General features: G+C 50.3%; 1 protein-coding gene across 2 annotated transcripts in view; it reads right to left on the bottom strand.

The window, feature by feature from the left end:
• Window positions 1-17,319, bottom strand: part of NRXN3 (neurexin 3) — a 124,249-nt gene that overhangs the window by 60,260 nt on the left and 46,670 nt on the right. For both annotated transcript variants that reach the window (XM_073638145.1, XM_073638146.1), the window contains exon 3: window positions 9,460-9,631. In XM_073638145.1, coding sequence (XP_073494246.1) covers window positions 9,460-9,631 — 172 coding nt within the window. The remainder of the gene's footprint in view (window positions 1-9,459; window positions 9,632-17,319) is intronic.

Raw genomic sequence — 17,319 nt, 5'->3', positions numbered from 1 at the left:
ATAGTGTCGGCTCCTGTATAAAGCTGTTATAGTGTCGGCCCCTGTATAAAGCTGTTATAGTGTCGGCCCCTGTATAAAGCTGTTATAGTGTCGGCCCCTGTATAAAGCTGTTATAGTGTCGGCCCCTGTATAAAGCTGTTATAGTGTCGGCTCCTGTATAAAGCCGTTATAGTGTCGGCCCCTGTATAAAGCCGTTATAGTGTCGGCCCCTGTATAAAGCTGTTATAGTGTCGGCCCCTGTATAAAGCTGTTATAGTGTCGGCCCCTGTATAAAGCCGTTATAGTGTCGGCCCCTGTATAAAGCCGTTATAGTGTCGGCCCCTGTATAAAGCTGTTATAGTGTCGGCCCCTGTATAAAGCTGTTATAGCGTCGGCTCCTGTATAAAGCTGTTATAGTGTCAGCTCCTGTATAAAGCTGTTATAGTGTCGGCCCCTGTATAAAGCTGTTATAGTGTCAGCTCCTGTATAAAGCTGTTATAGTGTCGGCCCCTGTATAAAGCTGTTATAGTGTCAGCCCCTGTATAAAGCTGCTAAAGTGTCGGCCCCTGTATAAAGCTGTTATAGTGTCGGCCCCTGTATAAAGCTGTTATAGTGTCGGCTCCTGTATAAAGCTGTTATAGTGTCGGCCCCTGTATAAAGCTGTTATAGTGTCGGCCCATGTATAAAGCTGTTATAGTGTCGGCCCCTGTATAAAGCTGTTATAGTGTCGGCCCCTGTATAAAGCCGTTATAGTGTCGGCCCCTGTATAAAGCTGTTATAGTGTCGGCCCTTGTATAAAGCTGTTATAGTGTCGGCCCCTGTATAAAGCTGTTATAGTGTCGGCCCCTGTATAAAGCTGTTATAGTGTCGGCCCCTGTATAAAGCTGTTATAGTGTCGGCCCCTGTATAAAGGTGTTATAGTGTCGGCCCCTGTATAAAGCTGTTATAGTGTCAGCCCCTGTATAAAGCTGCTAAAGTGTCGGCCCCTGTATAAAGCTGTTATAGTGTCGGCCCCTGTATAAAGCTGTTATAGTGTCGGCCCCTGTATAAAGCTGTTATAGTGTCGGCCCCTGTATAAAGCTGTTATAGTGTCGGCCCTTGTATAAAGCTGTTATAGTGTCGGCCCCTGTATAAAGCTGTTATAGTGTCGGATCCTGTATAAAGCTGTTATAGTGTCGCTCCTGTATAAAGCTGTTATAGTGTCAGCCCCTGTATAAAGCTGCTAAAGTGTCGGCCCCTGTATAAAGCTGTTATAGTGTCGGCCCCTGTATAAAGCTGCTAAAGTGTCGGCCCCTGTATAAAGCTGTTATAGTGTCGGCCCCTGTATAAAGCTGTTATAGTGTCGGCTCCTGTATAAAGCTGTTATAGTGTCGGCCCCTGTATAAAGCTGTTATAGTGTCGGCCCATGTATAAAGCTGTTATAGTGTCGGCCCCTGTATAAAGCTGTTATAGTGTCGGCCCCTGTATAAAGCCGTTATAGTGTCGGCCCCTGTATAAAGCTGTTATAGTGTCGGCCCTTGTATAAAGCTGTTATAGTGTCGGCCCCTGTATAAAGCTGTTATAGTGTCGGCCCCTGTATAAAGCTGTTATAGTGTCGGCCCCTGTATAAAGCTGTTATAGTGTCGGCCCCTGTATAAAGGTGTTATAGTGTCGGCCCCTGTATAAAGCTGTTATAGTGTCAGCCCCTGTATAAAGCTGCTAAAGTGTCGGCCCCTGTATAAAGCTGTTATAGTGTCGGCCCCTGTATAAAGCTGTTATAGTGTCGGCCCCTGTATAAAGCTGTTATAGTGTCGGCCCCTGTATAAAGCTGTTATAGTGTCGGCCCTTGTATAAAGCTGTTATAGTGTCGGCCCCTGTATAAAGCTGTTATAGTGTCGGCCCCTGTATAAAGCTGTTATAGTGTCGGCCCCTGTATAAAGCTGTTATAGTGTCGGCCCCTGTATAAAGCTGTTATAGTGTCGGCCCCTGTATAAAGCTGTTATAGTGTCGGCCCCTGTATAAAGCTGTTATAGTGTCGGCTCCTGTATAAAGCTGTTATAGTGTCGGCCCTGTATAAAGCTGTTATAGTGTCGGCTCCTGTATAAAGCCGTTATAGTGTCGGCCCCTGTATAAAGCTGTTATAGTGTCGGCCCCTGTATAAAGCTGTTATAGTGTCGGCCCCTGTATAAAGCCGTTATAGTGTCAGCTCCTGTATAAAGCTGTTATAGTGTCGGCCCCTGTATAAAGCCGTTATAGTGTCGGCCCCTGTATAAAGCCGTTATAGTGTCGGCCCCTGTATAAAGCTGTTATAGTGTCAGCTCCTGTATAAAGCTGTTATAGTGTCGGCCCCTGTATAAAGCTGTTATAGTGTCAGCTCCTGTATAAAGATGTTATAGTGTCGGCCCCTTGTATAAAGCTGTTATAGTGTCGGCCCCTGTATAAAGCTGTAATAGTGTCAGCCCCTGTATAAAGCTGCTAAAGTGTCGGCCCCTGTATAAAGCTGTTATAGTGTCGGCCCCTGTATAAAGCTGTTATAGTGTCGGCCCCTGTATAAAGCTGTTATAGTGTCGGCTCCTGTATAAAGCTGTTATAGTGTCGGCCCCTGTATAAAGCTGTTATAGTGTCGGCCCCTGTATAAAGCTGTTATAGTGTCGGCCCTTGTATAAAGCTGTTATAGTGTCGGCCCCTGTATAAAGCTGTTATAGTGTCGGCCCCTGTATAAAGCTGTTATAGTGTCGGCCCCTGTATAAAGCTGCTAAAGTGTCGGCCCCTGTATAAAGCTGTTATAGTGTCGGCCCCTGTATAAAGCTGTTATAGTGTCGGCTCCTGTATAAAGCTGTTATAGTGTCGGCCCCTGTATAAAGCTGTTATAGTGTCGGCCCTTGTATAAAGCTGTTATAGTGTCGGCCCCTGTATAAAGCTGTTATAGTGTCGGCCCCTGTATAAAGCTGTTATAGTGTCGGCCCCTGTATAAAGCTGTTATAGTGTCGGCCCCTGTATAAAGCCGTTATAGTGTCGGCCCCTGTATAAAGCCGTTATAGTGTCGGCCCCTGTATAAAGCTGTTATAGTGTCGGCTCCTGTATAAAGCTGTTATAGTGTCGGCCCCTGTATAAAGCTGTTATAGTGTCGGCCCCTGTATAAAGCTGTTATAGTGTCGGCCCCTGTATAAAGCTGTTATAGTGTCGGCCCCTGTATAAAGCTGTTATAGTGTCGGCCCCTGTATAAAGCTGTTATAGTGTCGGCCCCTGTATAAAGCTGTTATAGTGTCGGCCCCTGTATAAAGCTGTTATAGTGTCGGCCCCTGTATAAAGCTGTTATAGTGTCGGCCCCTGTATAAAGCCGTTATAGTGTCGGCCCCTGTATAAAGCTGTTATAGTGTCGGCCCCTGTATAAAGCCGTTATAGTGTCGGCTCCTGTATAAAGCCGTTATAGTGTCGGCCCCCGTATAAAGCCGTTATAGTGTCGGCCCCTGTATAAAGCTGTTATAGTGTCGGCCCCTGTATAAAGCTGTTATAGTGTCGGCCCCTGTATAAAGCTGTTATAGTGTCGGCCCCTGTATAAAGCCGTTATAGTGTCGGCCCCTGTATAAAGCCGTTATAGTGTCGGCCCCTGTATAAAGCTGTTATAGTGTCGGCCCTTGTATAAAGCTGTTATAGTGTCGGCCCCTGTATAAAGCTGTTATAGTGTCGGCCCCTGTATAAAGCTGTTATAGTGTCGGCCCCTGTATAAAGCTGTTATAGTGTCGGCCCCTGTATAAAGCTGTTATAGTGTCGGCCCCGGTATAAAGCTGTTATAGTGTCGGCCCCGGTATAAAGCTGTTATAGTGTCGGCCCCGGTATAAAGCTGTTAGTGTCGGCCCCGGTATAAAGCTGTTATAGTGTCGGCTCCTGTATAAAGCTGTTATAGTGTCGGCCCCTGTATAAAGCTGTTATAGTGTCGGCCCTTGTATAAAGCTGTTATAGTGTCGGCTCCTGTATAAAGCTGTTATAGTGTCGGCCCTTGTATAAAGCTGTTATAGTGTCGGCCCCTGTGTAAAGCTGTTATAGTGTCGGACCCTGTATAAAGCTGTTATAGTGTCGGCCTCTGTATAAAGCTGTTATAGTGTCGGCCCCTGTATAAAGCTGTTATAGTGTCGGCCCCTGTATAAAGCTGTTATAGTGTCGGCCCCTGTATAAAGCTGTTATAGTGTCGGCCCCTGTATAAAGCTGTTATAGTGTCGGCCCCTGTATAAAGCTGTTAAAGTGTCGGCCCTTGTATAAAGCTGTTATAGTGTCGGCCCCTGTATAAAGCTGTTATAGTGTCGGCCCCTGTATAAAGCTGTTAAAGTGTCGGCCCCTGTATAAAGCTGTTATACTGTCGGCCTCTGTATAAAGCTGTTATAGTGTCGGCCCCTGTATAAAGCTGTTATAGTGTCTGCCCCTGTATAAAGCTGTTATAGTGTCTGCCCCTGTATAAAGCTGTTATAGTGTCGGCCCCTGTATAAAGCTGTTATAGTGTCTGCCCCTGTATAAAGCTGTTATAGTGTCGGCCATTACTACCTCTTGTGGTCGGCATTCCTCAGTCTCTGCTCTGACTGTAAAGAACCCTTTCCCCCTTTCCTGTTTAGGTGCCAGAATCTCCTTTCTTCCCCCTGTAATGAACCCCTGGTCCTTACTATGATCTATAGAAGGAATAAGTCCTGTGCCGTCCTCTGTACTGACCCCACATATATTATACATGTAATGAGATCCTCTGAGGCCTCCATCCCGTGTAATATAGGAGAGGCCTCCATCCCGTGTAATATAGGGGAGGCCTCCATCCCGTGTAATATAGGGGAGGCCTCCATCCCGTGTAATATAGGGGAGGCCTCCATCCCGTGTAATATAGGAGAGGCCTCCATCCCGTGTAATATAGGAGAGGCCTCCATCCCGTGTAATATAGGAGAGGCCTCCATCCCGTGTAATATAGGAGAGGCCTCCATCCCGTGTAATATAGGAGAGGCCTCCATCCCGTGTAATATAGGAGAGGCCTCCGTCCCGTGTAATATAGGAGAGGTCTCCATCCTGTGTAATATAGGAGAGGCCTCCATCCCGTGTAATAGAGGAGAGGCCTCCATCCTGTGTAATAGAGGAGAGGCCTCCATCCCGTGTAATATAGGAGAGGCCTTCATCCCGTGTAATATAGGAGAGGCCTCCATCCTGTGTAATATAGGAGAGGCCTCCATCCTGTGTAATATAGGAGAGGCCTCCATCCTGTGTAATATAGGAGAGGCCTCCATCCTGTGTAATATAGGAGAGACCTCCGTCCTGTGTAATATAGGAGAGGCCTCCGTCCTGTGTAATATAGGAGAGGCCTCCGTCCTGTGTAATATAGGAGAGGCCTCCATCCTGTGTAATATAGGAGAGGCCTCCATCCCGTGTAATATAGGAGAGGCCTCCGTCCTGTGTAATATAGGAGAGGCCTCCATCCCGTGTAATATAGGAGAAGTCTCCATCCCGTGTAATATAGGAGAGGCCTCCGTCCTGTGTAATGTAGAAGAGGCCTCCATCCCGTGTAATGTAGGAGAGGCCTCCATCCTGTGTAATATAGGAGAGGCCTCCATCCCGTGTAATAGAGGAGAGGCCTCCATCCCGTGTAATAGAGGAGAGGCCTCCATCCCGTGTAATATAGGAGAGGCCTCCGTCCTGTGTAATATAGGAGAGGCCTCCATCCCGTGTAATATAGGACAGGCCTCCATCCTGTGTAATATAGGAGAGGCCTCCATCCCGTGTAATATAGGAGAGGCCTCCATCCCGTGTAATAGAGGAGAGGCCTCCATCCCGTGTAATAGAGGAGAGGCCTCCATCCCGTGTAATAGAGGAGAGGCCTCCATCCCGTGTAATATAGGAGAGGCCTCCATCCCGTGTAATATAGGAGAGGCCTCCATCCCGTGTAATATAGGAGAGGCCTCCATCCCGTGTAATAGAGGAGAGGCCTCCATCCCGTGTAATATAGGAGAGGTCTCCATCCTGTGTAATATAGGAGAGGCCTCCATCCCGTGTAATAGAGGAGAGGCCTCCATCCCGTGTAATATAGGAGAAGTCTCCATCCCGTGTAATATAGGAGAGGCCTCCATCCTGTGTAATATAGGAGAGGCCTCCATCCTGTGTAATATAGGAGAGGCCTCCATCCTGTGTAATATAGGAGAGGCCTCCATCCTGTGTAATATAGGAGAGGCCTCCATCCTGTGTAATATAGGAGAGGCCTTTACAGCTCTCTGTGCAACAACAGCAGCAGGTCAGCGCGGGTGTACAAACGGGTATAAGCCAGCAACATCGGGGTTTGTCCACCCTATAGAACAGTCGCAACCTTGGACGCCGGGGTCCACCTTGTGCAGGCTACATTCCCAGCACGCCGGGGGAGGCCTCACACTTTCTGATGTCCGGCTGCAGCACGGGCCCAGGTGACTGATCGAGAAGGAGGGAGAACTGGGCCACCAAGGGGCTACTTACAAGTCACACTTGGCTATAGGACTTGCTATGTGAATCATCACCCACAGTAGACATGCATGTGGTTTTCCTTCTAATTGCATTTTTTTTTCCAGTTTAAAAAAAATGTATTTCCTGTATTTGTCATGTTAACCCGTGTGCGTCTTCTGCCTGTGCTGCTCCTAGGACACAACCTGGAGGTGTGAACATACCCTAAATCCAGGTAGAACGTTTATGGCCCCCACCGACTGCCCCAGGACAACGCACAACTGCCAAATGCAACAAGTTCTTAGACATCACATCAAGGAAGGAAAAAGAAAGAAACTAGTCTGACAATAAGGATGGGGGGAGGGGGGTACAAAAACTGCAGGAGCAGGTCCTGCGCCACAGACCCTGCATATAGTCCACACATCCTCTTCACATGCACCGTCCTCCTAGATACGGTTTCTCTACAAGACAGAAGTGCACTCTTCCCGCTCTCACACTGGCAGCGTTTAATCTCAGGATTATTGCCAAGTTTACAGTCCACCGTATAAAGCTCCCTGGATTCTGTGTATGATCCGAGGCAACGGAGCAGCGATCTGCGAGATCAGGAGACAGCAGCACTGACACCACTGGAGACCTGGGACACGGCCCGACGCCACCGACCGGAGTCACCACCACCGCCCGAAGTCATCACCATCACCGCCTGATGCCACAGCCCAAAGTCATCACCACCACCGCCCGAAGTCATCACCATCACCGCCTGATGCCACAGCCCAAAGTCATCACCACCGCCCAAAGTCACCACCACCACCCAACGCCACCGTCCAAAGTCACCACCACCACCTGACGCCACCACCCGAAGTCACCACCACCACCTGACGCCACAGCCCAAAGTCACCACCACCGCCCGACGCCACAGCCCAAAGTCACCACCACCACCCGACGCCACTGCCCAAAGTCACCACCACCTGACGCCACTGCCCAAAGTCACCACCACCTGACGCCACCGCCCGAAGTCTCTAGCACCGCCCGACGCCACAGCCCAAAGTCACCACCACCGCCCAAAGTCACCACCACCCGAAGTCACCACCACCACCCAACGCCACCATCTGAAGTCACCACCACCACCTGACGCCACCATCTGAAGTCACCACCACCACCTGACGCCACCACCCGAAATCACCACCACCACCTGACGCCACAGCCCAAAGTCACCACCACCGCCCGACGCCACAGCCCAAAGTCACCACCACCGCCCAAAGTCACCACCACCACACGCCACAGCCCAAAGTCACCACCACCGCCCGACGCCACAGCCCAAAGTCACCACCACCACCCGACGCCACTGCCCAAAGTCACCACCACCTGACGCCACCGCCCGAAGTCTCTAGCACCGCCCGACGCCACAGCCCAAAGTCACCACCACCGCCCAAAGTCACCACCACCCGAAGTCACCACCACCCAAAGTCACCACCACCCAAAGTCACCACCACCCAAAGTCACCACCACCCAAAGTCACCACCACCACCCAACGCCACCATCTGAAGTCACCACCACCACCTGACGCCACCACCCGAAGTCACCACCACCACCTGACGCCACAGCCCAAAGTCACCACCACCGCCCGACGCCACAGCCCAAAGTCACCACCACCGCCCAAAGTCACCACCACCACCCGACGCCACCACCACCACAGCCCAAAGTCACCACCACCGCCCAAAATCACCACCACCACCCAACGCCACCGCTCGAAGTCACCACCACCACACGCCACCGCCCAAAGTCACCACCACCGCCTGACGCCACAGCCCAAAGTCACCACCACCACCCGAAGTCACCACCTCCGCCCAATGCCACAGCCCTAAGTCACCACTACCACGCGACACCACCGCTCAAATTCACCGCCCAATGCCACAGCCCGAAGTCACCACCACCACACGCCACCGCCCGAAGTCACCACCACCGCCCGACGCCACAGCCCAAAGTCACCACCACCACCCGAAGTCACCACCTCCGCCCAATGCCACAGCCCTAAGTCACCACTACCACGCGACGCCACCGCCCAAATTCACCGCCAAATGCCACAGCCCGAAGTCACCACCACCACCCGATGCCACCGTCCAAATTCACTAGTACCGCCCGACGCCACAGCCCAAAGTCCCCACCACCGCCCGACGCCACTGCCTAAAGTCACCTCCCGACGCCACAGCCCAACTCCATCGCTTGACGCCCCAACAAACATGCAAAATGTTCAGCAGTTAGACTGCAAGCTTATCGTGCAAGGAGTGGTCCCAGGGACACTCGCTCCCGATATCTGTGCCGTGGAAATGTTGATAAAGTACGAGACAGATGTGATCTGACAATGTTCGAAAAAGTAGACCTGATCTATCAGCTGCCGTCTACGAGGCTGGAAAGCTACCAGACAGGCCACAACCTCTCCATGGAGGTCACCGGCCAGTTCTGCACAGTCTCTGGATTCATCGTGTCCCAGCACTAGGATACGGCCCTAACGTCACAGGCAGGCATCACTGAACGGGTGAAGCCCCTGCTGCTCTGGCGCTGTCACCCCGGCCCCCCGCCAGTCCTTGCTGATGACGTCCTGCCTACAACATTCCACCACTGCAGCCAGTCAGCGGGTCTTGATTGGCTGCAGCGCACACTTGTTGTAGACGGGCTGTCACCACTGCAGTCCTGTGAACAAGGCAGGGAGCGGTGGAGATTCAGACTATTCTTACTCATCAGTCTTGTGGGCCGATTTGGCCTGGAGTCCGACAACCCCTTAAAGGAGATCACGAGTCCATTAAATATAAATAAAGCGGATGAGTCCCTGTAAGTCGTCTCTGTCTTTACTGCCATTTTTTATCCAGTTACTTACAATTCCAGGTCCTCACCCCGACACTGCTCCTCCATGAAGACCCCTAATAATTCTCCAGCCACATTGTAGAGAGATGAAACCTTTTATAAAGCCGAGAATCCTTCCATTATATAGCGTCAGATCTCCGGCTGCCCTCCCTGGAGATCACAGCGCCCCCACTAGACACGTATATGTAGTGTGTGCGATGCAGATACCTCCGGGATAGTATTCGTTCATAGGCCAGTTATCCACTTGTAGAGTTGCGTTCCCTCCGTTCCGCGTGTATTTCACCACATGGTATGCGCCATCATTCACCGGGGTACTGTCTTCACGTATGGAGATATCCATTAAGCCAATGTTAAAGGTGACCCCAACCTTCCCCTGCTCCTGTAGGGAAAGAGAAAGGAAGGATCAGAGACAAATGCACACGACAGAGACATGTCCTCCCCAGCCGTCCGAGCGTCTGGCCAACCATCCGTCCGCAGTCAGGGAATGTCCCGTATGCAGCGACTTCAGGTCACCCGTTCAATAATCACTGTGGTTACAGGAAGAACGACTGGTCAAACCAAGCACCTGCGCTGACAGACCCCATTAAGTATTAAGTGCCCCTCAGACGAAGCCCGGTCTCACACAGTAAAGACCTGAACACATTCATGACAACTGAGAAGAAAAGCTGCTCTTTCATCCTCGGCTGCAGCGCTCGTTACTGCAGCTCCGGGACCAATCCGGAAACATTTGCAGATCATATTTGAACATTATGAGAACATTATGGATCACACAGATGTGAAAAGGAACATCTCCTGAACAAAAGGAAAGCAAGACCAAAAAGATAATGAAGCCAAGAAATGCCGCGCTCTGCCGATCAGTGGAGATGGCGCAGCTGCACGCCCTCATACTGGATGTCACTCCTGTAATGTGCCGCCACAGTAAGACCACCTATATTCCCCTAATAATTCCCTAAGAGACGCCCAGGCTTCAGGAGATGGCTACTGAGGGGTCTTCACCAGCTGCCATAGAGCGCAGTTCATACAGAGGAGACCTGGCAGAGAAACAGCCATCGCAGCAAATGATTAGGCTATGTTCACACATGTGTGAAATAAACTGCAGCTAAATCAGATGCAAATCTGCTAACAACTTTTTCTCCGGCAGGAAATCAGCTGCGTCAAAAATGCAGGTTTTCCAGCATTTATGCGTTTTTGCAGCATTTTTTCTCACTGTCCTTCTGTCTCTATTTAGGCATGCACATAAAGTTATGTGAAAAAAAAAAGAACCCCATTCTGTTTCGCCATCAAAAAAGCTGAAAGAAGTGACACGCTCTATTTTCCAAAAAAACGCAATCAAGACAGAAAATACGCAGCAAACTAAAAGCAACATGTGTGAACGGAGAATTCTGGTTTCTCATACTTTGCTGGTCCTGCTAGATGCAGCTGAAAAATTTGTATAAAAATCTGCTGAAAAACACAACGTGTGTGAACATAGCCTAAGATGGCGGCAGACCGTTCCTCTGTGATGTGGGGATGCAGGATGGTGACAGCGCTGATCACTGCCCGCCGGCCCGCATTCTGTGCAGGTCTGTGCCGGGTACGAGGCATCTGCACGTCTGGGGCTCAGTCCTGGTAGCACGTCGGCAGCGGCGGCACCGCAGTCTCTTTGCAGCTAGCTTATATTGGAAGGTAAAATTCGAGGCCGTAGGAGAGAAAGCACAGATGTGGGAACGTCACATCTCAGGAGAAGACCTAGACCTGTAACCTCTAGCATGATGCATGAAAGAGCAGGGAGACTTCCTCCGGCTAGAAGTGGATTACGTGCGATTATGTGAAATTTGTCGGCCTTGTGATCAGCGCCCATCAAGCCACCCACACTCTGAACTTCAGGAGGATGCATCTTGCACGAAGCTTTTAATGCTTTCTCCCATCCATCTGCTCTCCAGAGCTGGAAGAGAGAAACCAGAGAGGCCGAGGACACGAGTCACTGTGGTCATAACCCGAGAGGTAGCAAGGCCACGTGGTGGAAGGGATGGAGCCGATGACATCCGGATCACATGCTGTGGCTGCCTGAATACCGGGGGGGCTACGCAGCGCCGTCATATAATCACCCCCAGCCCTGCGCTTATGGACCCAGCTCGTAGTAAGACAAAAAGCAAAAGGGCACCAGACAGACCAGTCGCTAGGTATAAAGATCATCCATAACCAAACAGCCACACGTCAGTCAGGAGGCCGAAGCTGAGATCAGAGCTTTACCGAAACCCACAAACCATTTTCCAAAAATTGACAAACAAGATCAGCCAAAATATTGGCTGAAATGGAGATGGGTCCGACCATCACGTTTGCATAATCTTCTCTAACAATTAAGTATAAAGGTAAACAAGTCATTAAACCGTCTTGGCCATATGGTGACTGATCTGCGGCCAGTCCCAGGTTTGGCTGCACGCTCTTGTAGATGGTCTCCTGAGGTTCCGCGGATGATGGAGGCCACCGAGCTCTTCCTCGGCTTGTAAACAGCATTGAAGGGGAGCGCCGCAGCGCCTGATCCTCAACACCGGCCTTCTGCAGCGCCTCCATCAATCCTGGCAGTGTCTGGCACTAATCCATTTCTCATTAAACACATGAGCACTGGCAGGACCACAGTGCCGCTCAACACCGACAGCTCCGTCATTAACGAGAGCTCGTCACAAGATCATGATGAATCTGCCTGTAATTAGGCACTTTTGGATTAATCAATTTCAATTTCTACCTTGACTGCAGCACGAGAAATCTATGCGCCCGATTAGAGACCCCCGGATCCGCTGTCACAGGGGCATCTCAGTAGAGGGACATGGACAGATTATATGAGGACTGAACAGGTCACTGCTCGTCCCCATGCGCCAACATCGGGGCAGCCACAGTCTCAGAGATGGACCCACAAATCAATATTTGCACCGGGGTGATAAATTCTCTCCGGTCTCGGCAGCAGCTTGATGAATGGCCCCATGTAGTATTGACAGGGGATGAGTGGATGAGTCCGGGACGCTGGAGGCTTCTACACAACTATTCTCATTCCTTGGTTTTATCGTCAATAGTGGCAGAAATATTAGCAAGGATTGTCTCCAGGAGCTGCGGCTGCCTCACTCCGGTGCCCTCCGCACAGTCCTCCACCCTTACAGTACAGGCGAGTCTGCAGATATTCCCTGTAGAAATCTGCACTAGAGTAACAAAGGATCTCACCCTGGAACAGAGACCCCAGGATTCAGCCCCCCCGCACACATTTGGTGAGCCCCCTGTGCCGACTGCTCCATACACAGGGACCCTCAGCTCGGCTGCTGGATCAGAGGCTTTTCTCCAGTGAGAACATCAACAGGTCGAACCCTTCACTCCCCCACATCATCTGTGGGGGAGAGTCAGGAGATGATGTGTATGGGGGTCTCCACTATTGTGAAGGTTGGACATTCAGCAAGAAACCCTCTCTTCTGCTGCTCTCGGAAGGACCACCTGCCGGACCCCGAGGCTTCACAGTGCAGCATCAATGGCGGTTCAGGTTGTGAACAGCAGTTGCTTCAAAAGACGAGATTCCGGATGGAAATGAATACAAATATCAGTCATGAGTCTTGGAAAAGGGGTTGTCCACCTTTGAGTCCTTTTTTCGTTTTCTTACTTAAATGCATATAATTGGAGCCAACATCTTTTTTTACAATTGGTTTACATGAAAAATTTTGCACAGTTTGCTTTGAACAAATGCCAAGTTGCAGCGTCTGTTGTCTGATCTGACCGTCTGACGGGGAGTTTGCAAGTCTCATCTGTCTATTTCTGGGCTCCTCACCACTGATTTATGACCACAGACCACGTCAGAGCCGAACATGGAGGGAAAGAAAGACCCTGGAAAAAGTCAAACGGTGCAAAATGTCAGACTCAAGGATTCTCCTCCAAAGAATGTTTTGTGCTCACAAGATCGATTCATCATTTGTGAGATTTTTAAGTCACATTTTTTTTTGCAGTGTAACATTCACTGACGTTTCCGGTGCCAAATTCATTAAAATGGCGCACGCTGTTCATGAATGTTGTGAAAAATCAAAAATAAAAAATGTTCTTTTTTTCCTTTTAATCAGTTTTGCGACTTTTTAGCGCATTATTTCTTATGTTCAGCTGAAATGTAGCAAAAGTTGCATCAACATGTCAGGTGTGCACAAAATCACTCCAGGACATTTGCGACAAATTTTGCAACTTTTCAAATTGCCTCAAAGATGAATCAGACGACAACATCTGGAGACAAAGAAGGATAAATATGAAGAAAAAAAAAAAAAAGAACAAAAAAAACCCCAAACAAACAGGCAAAACTGTAATAAATATCGGGCCCAAAGTATTGAGCAGCTAATATATAATCAAAGCAAGAACCTGGAGCGGACCACCACCTCAGCGGCTGCCAGGCTTTTCCTATAAACAGCGGGTAAAGGATGCAGTCCCGGTTTCTGGTGTGTACAGGGACATCAGTCATTACAGACTCTCAGCTCTTAATCATGGTAATGGAGCAGAACCAGTGCCGGTGTCTCCCCCATCAGCCCCCTCTTGCCAGCATTAATTATTCACTAGGTTTCCAGGTCTCCCCATGGTGGAGCCGACGGCAGCCTCACGTCCTCCACAAGGCTCACGTCTATTTTAGGCTCGTCTGTCAGCCGACCTTGTGCGGTATCATCATTGCCGGCGTCCGCAGCTTCCAATCAGATGAGCATTCATTGCAGAGTCCTACCACAGAGTATATACTGAATGGACGAGAGCGAGAGATGGTGGAAGAACTTATGGACTCTCGTGAGTGGATTCCTATCGCACTCTATTGAAGTGTCAGCCGCAAGCATTGCTCAGTGTTGGACTGCAGACTCGCCAAGGACCGGCAAACCTGCGAGGAAGGCTGACCTGCGAGGAAGGCTGACCTGCGAGGAAGGCTAACCTGCGAGGGAGGCTAACCTGCGAGGGAGGCTAACCTGCGAGGGAGGCTAACCTGCGAGGGAGGCTAACCTGCGAGGGAGGCTAACCTGCGAAGGAAGCTAACCTGCGAGGGAGGCTAACCTGCGAGGGAGGCTAACCTGCGAGGGAGGCTAACCTGCGAGGGAGGCTAACCTGCGAGGGAGGCTAACCTGCGAGGGAGGCAAACCTGCGAGGGAGGCAAACCTGCGAGGGAGGCAAACCTGCGAGGGAGGCAAACCTCCGAGGCCGACAAACCTCCGAGGCCAGCAAACCTCTGAGGGCCGGCAAACCTCCGAGGGCAAGCAAACCTCGGTGCCAGGGTTTCTGTGGCTCATGTCAGTGTGAAGCTCGGGCCTCTGATGTAAGGGATCACATTATATATGGTGTAAAGTCTGAGCACAGAACAATTCTAGTTCTTTTCTGGATCATAACCAGAATGTACCTAAACCTACGTGGCAATGAAAGGACGCAGATAGCAGATCTCCGTGGTGCCATACATCACATGCTGCCATATTACTGCCCACACTGCAGAGTTTGCCGGGATCTCTGGATCGTAATGAAACAAATACCTTACACATCTCTCAGCAAAGTATCCCACTAGTACACAGAAATGCCCCCAGACGAGCCTTCTTTTCTCCGGCTCCTGTGAAAATCAATTTTAGTCTGTTCCACAGTATGTGAGTCTTTGAAGTGGAGCGGGGGCATGCGAGCCACGTCTGAGCCGGGATGGAGCTGCTGTCTAGATGCCAATTATCCTAGAGGGCTGAGGAGTCAGGGTGGCACAGGGGGTCATCCAGGCACACACCAATTCAAAGAGCTCTATGTTTAATGGAAATACCCTTCAGAAGGGAATCAGGAGCAGAACGGCTTCAATTCAATTATCAGCTCAGGGCAGAGTGAGGCAGAAAACACAGACGGCAAGAGAGACACCGAATGTGGGAAGACGCAGGAGCAGAATAAGCAAAGATGAATGTAAGGACAAATGATGGTAACTGAAGGCCAACAGAAGGAACCTCGTAAAACAGTAACATAAAGGTTGTATCACACCATGGAGGACAGGACGCCTGCAGAGAGGAAAACCACGAGGAACAGCAATACTAACAGACCAGGACACAACTCTGCTTTACCGCCATTGCCAGTCTTATTGCCAGGCCACTAAGAATCACCAATTTCTACAATTCTAACCACATAGGTTACCTCATCCAGGGCTCTCCCAAGCATTGTGAAATGACTATTAGGGAGAGGTGGCTATGGGATGACACAGATGAGAAGGAAAGGTTGTCTACAGTAAGGAAACCGTGGACAAGAGGAGAGGCTGTCTACAGGAAGTCGTGGACAAGAGGAGAGGCTGTCTACAGGAAGTCGTGGACAAGAGGAGAGGTTGTCTACAGGAAGTCGTGGACAAGAGAAGAGGCTGTCTACAGTAAGGAAGTCGTGGACAAGAGGAGAGGCTGTCTACAGGAAGTCGTGGACAAGAGGAGAGGTTGTCTACAGGAAGTCGTGGACAAGAGGAGAGGTTGTCTACAGGAAGTCGTGGACAAGTGGAGAGGTTGTCTACAGGAAGTCGTGGACAAGAGGAGAGGTTGTCTACAGTAAGGAAGTCGTGGACAAGAGGAGAGGTTGTCTACAGTAAGGAAGTCGTGGACAAGAGGAGAGGCTGTCTACAGGAAGTCGTGGACAAGAGGAGAGGCTGTCTACAGGAAGTCGTGGACAAGTGGAGAGGTTGTCTACAGGAAGTCGTGGACAAGAGGAGAGGTTGTCTACAGGAAGTCGTGGACAAGAGGAGAGGTTGTCTACAGGAAGTCGTGGACAAGTGGAGAGGTTGTCTACAGGAAGTCGTGGACAAGAGGAGAGGTTGTCTACAGGAAGTCGTGGACAAGAGGAGAGGCTGTCTACAGGAAGTCGTGGACAAGTGGAGAGGTTGTCTACAGGAAGTCGTGGACAAGAGGAGAGGTTGTCTACAGGAAGTCGTGGACAAGTGGAGAGGTTGTCTACAGTAAGGAAGTCGTGGACAAGAGGAGAGGTTGTCTACAGTAAGGAAGTCGTGGACAAGAGGAGAGGCTGTCTACAGGAAGTCGTGGACAAGAGGAGAGGCTGTCTACAGGAAGTCGTGGACAAGTGGAGAGGTTGTCTACAGGAAGTCGTGGACAAGAGGAGAGGTTGTCTACAGGAAGTCGTGGACAAGAGGAGAGGTTGTCTACAGGAAGTCGTGGACAAGTGGAGAGGTTGTCTACAGGAAGTCGTGGACAAGAGGAGAGGTTGTCTACAGGAAGTCGTGGACAAGAGGAGAGGCTGTCTACAGGAAGTCGTGGACAAGTGGAGAGGTTGTCTACAGGAAGTCGTGGACAAGAGGAGAGGTTGTCTACAGGAAGTCGTGGACAAGTGGAGAGGATGTCTACAGGAAGTCGTGGACAAGAGGAGAGGTTGTCTACAGGAAGTCGTGGACAAGAGGAGAGGTTGTCTACAGGAAGTCGTGGACAAGTGGAGAGGATGTCTACAGGAAGTCGTGGACAAGAGGAGAGGTTGTCTACAGGAAGTCGTGGACAAGAGGAGAGGCTGTCTACAGGAAGTCGTGGACAAGAGGAGAGGCTGTCTACAGGAAGTCGTGGACAAGTGGAGAGGTTGTCTACAGGAAGTCGTGGACAAGAGGAGAGGTTGTCTACAGGAAGTCGTGGACAAGAGGAGAGGTTGTCTACAGGAAGTCGTGGACAAGAGGAGAGGTTGTCTACAGGAAGTCGTGAACAAGTGGAGAGGTTGTCTACAGGAAGTCGTGGAGAGGATGTCTTCAGGAAGTCGTGGATAAGTGGAGAGGTTGTCTACAGGAAGTCGTGGACAAGAGGAGAGGTTGTCTACAGGAAGTCGTGGACAAGAGGAGAGGTTGTCTACAGGAAGTCGTGGACAAGAGGAGAGGTTGTCTACAGGAAGTCGTGGACAAGTGGAGAGGTTGTCTACAGGAAGTCGTGGACAAGAGGAGAGGCTGTCTACAGGAAGTCGTGGACAATTGGACAGGTTGTCTACAGGAAGTCGTCGACAAGAGGAGAGGTTGTCTACAGGAAGTCGTGGACAAGAGGAGAGGTTGTCTACAGGAAGTCGTGGACAAGAGGAGAGGTTGTCTACAGGAAGTCGTGGACAAGTGGAGAG

Source organism: Phyllobates terribilis, unplaced genomic scaffold (assembly GCF_046119375.1).
Source record: "Phyllobates terribilis strain yellow unplaced genomic scaffold, ASM4611937v1 Scaffold_7__3_contigs__length_470593459, whole genome shotgun sequence".
Classification (NCBI taxonomy): Eukaryota; Metazoa; Chordata; class Amphibia; order Anura; family Dendrobatidae; genus Phyllobates; species Phyllobates terribilis.
This window is presented reverse-complemented; position numbering and strand designations above follow the sequence as displayed.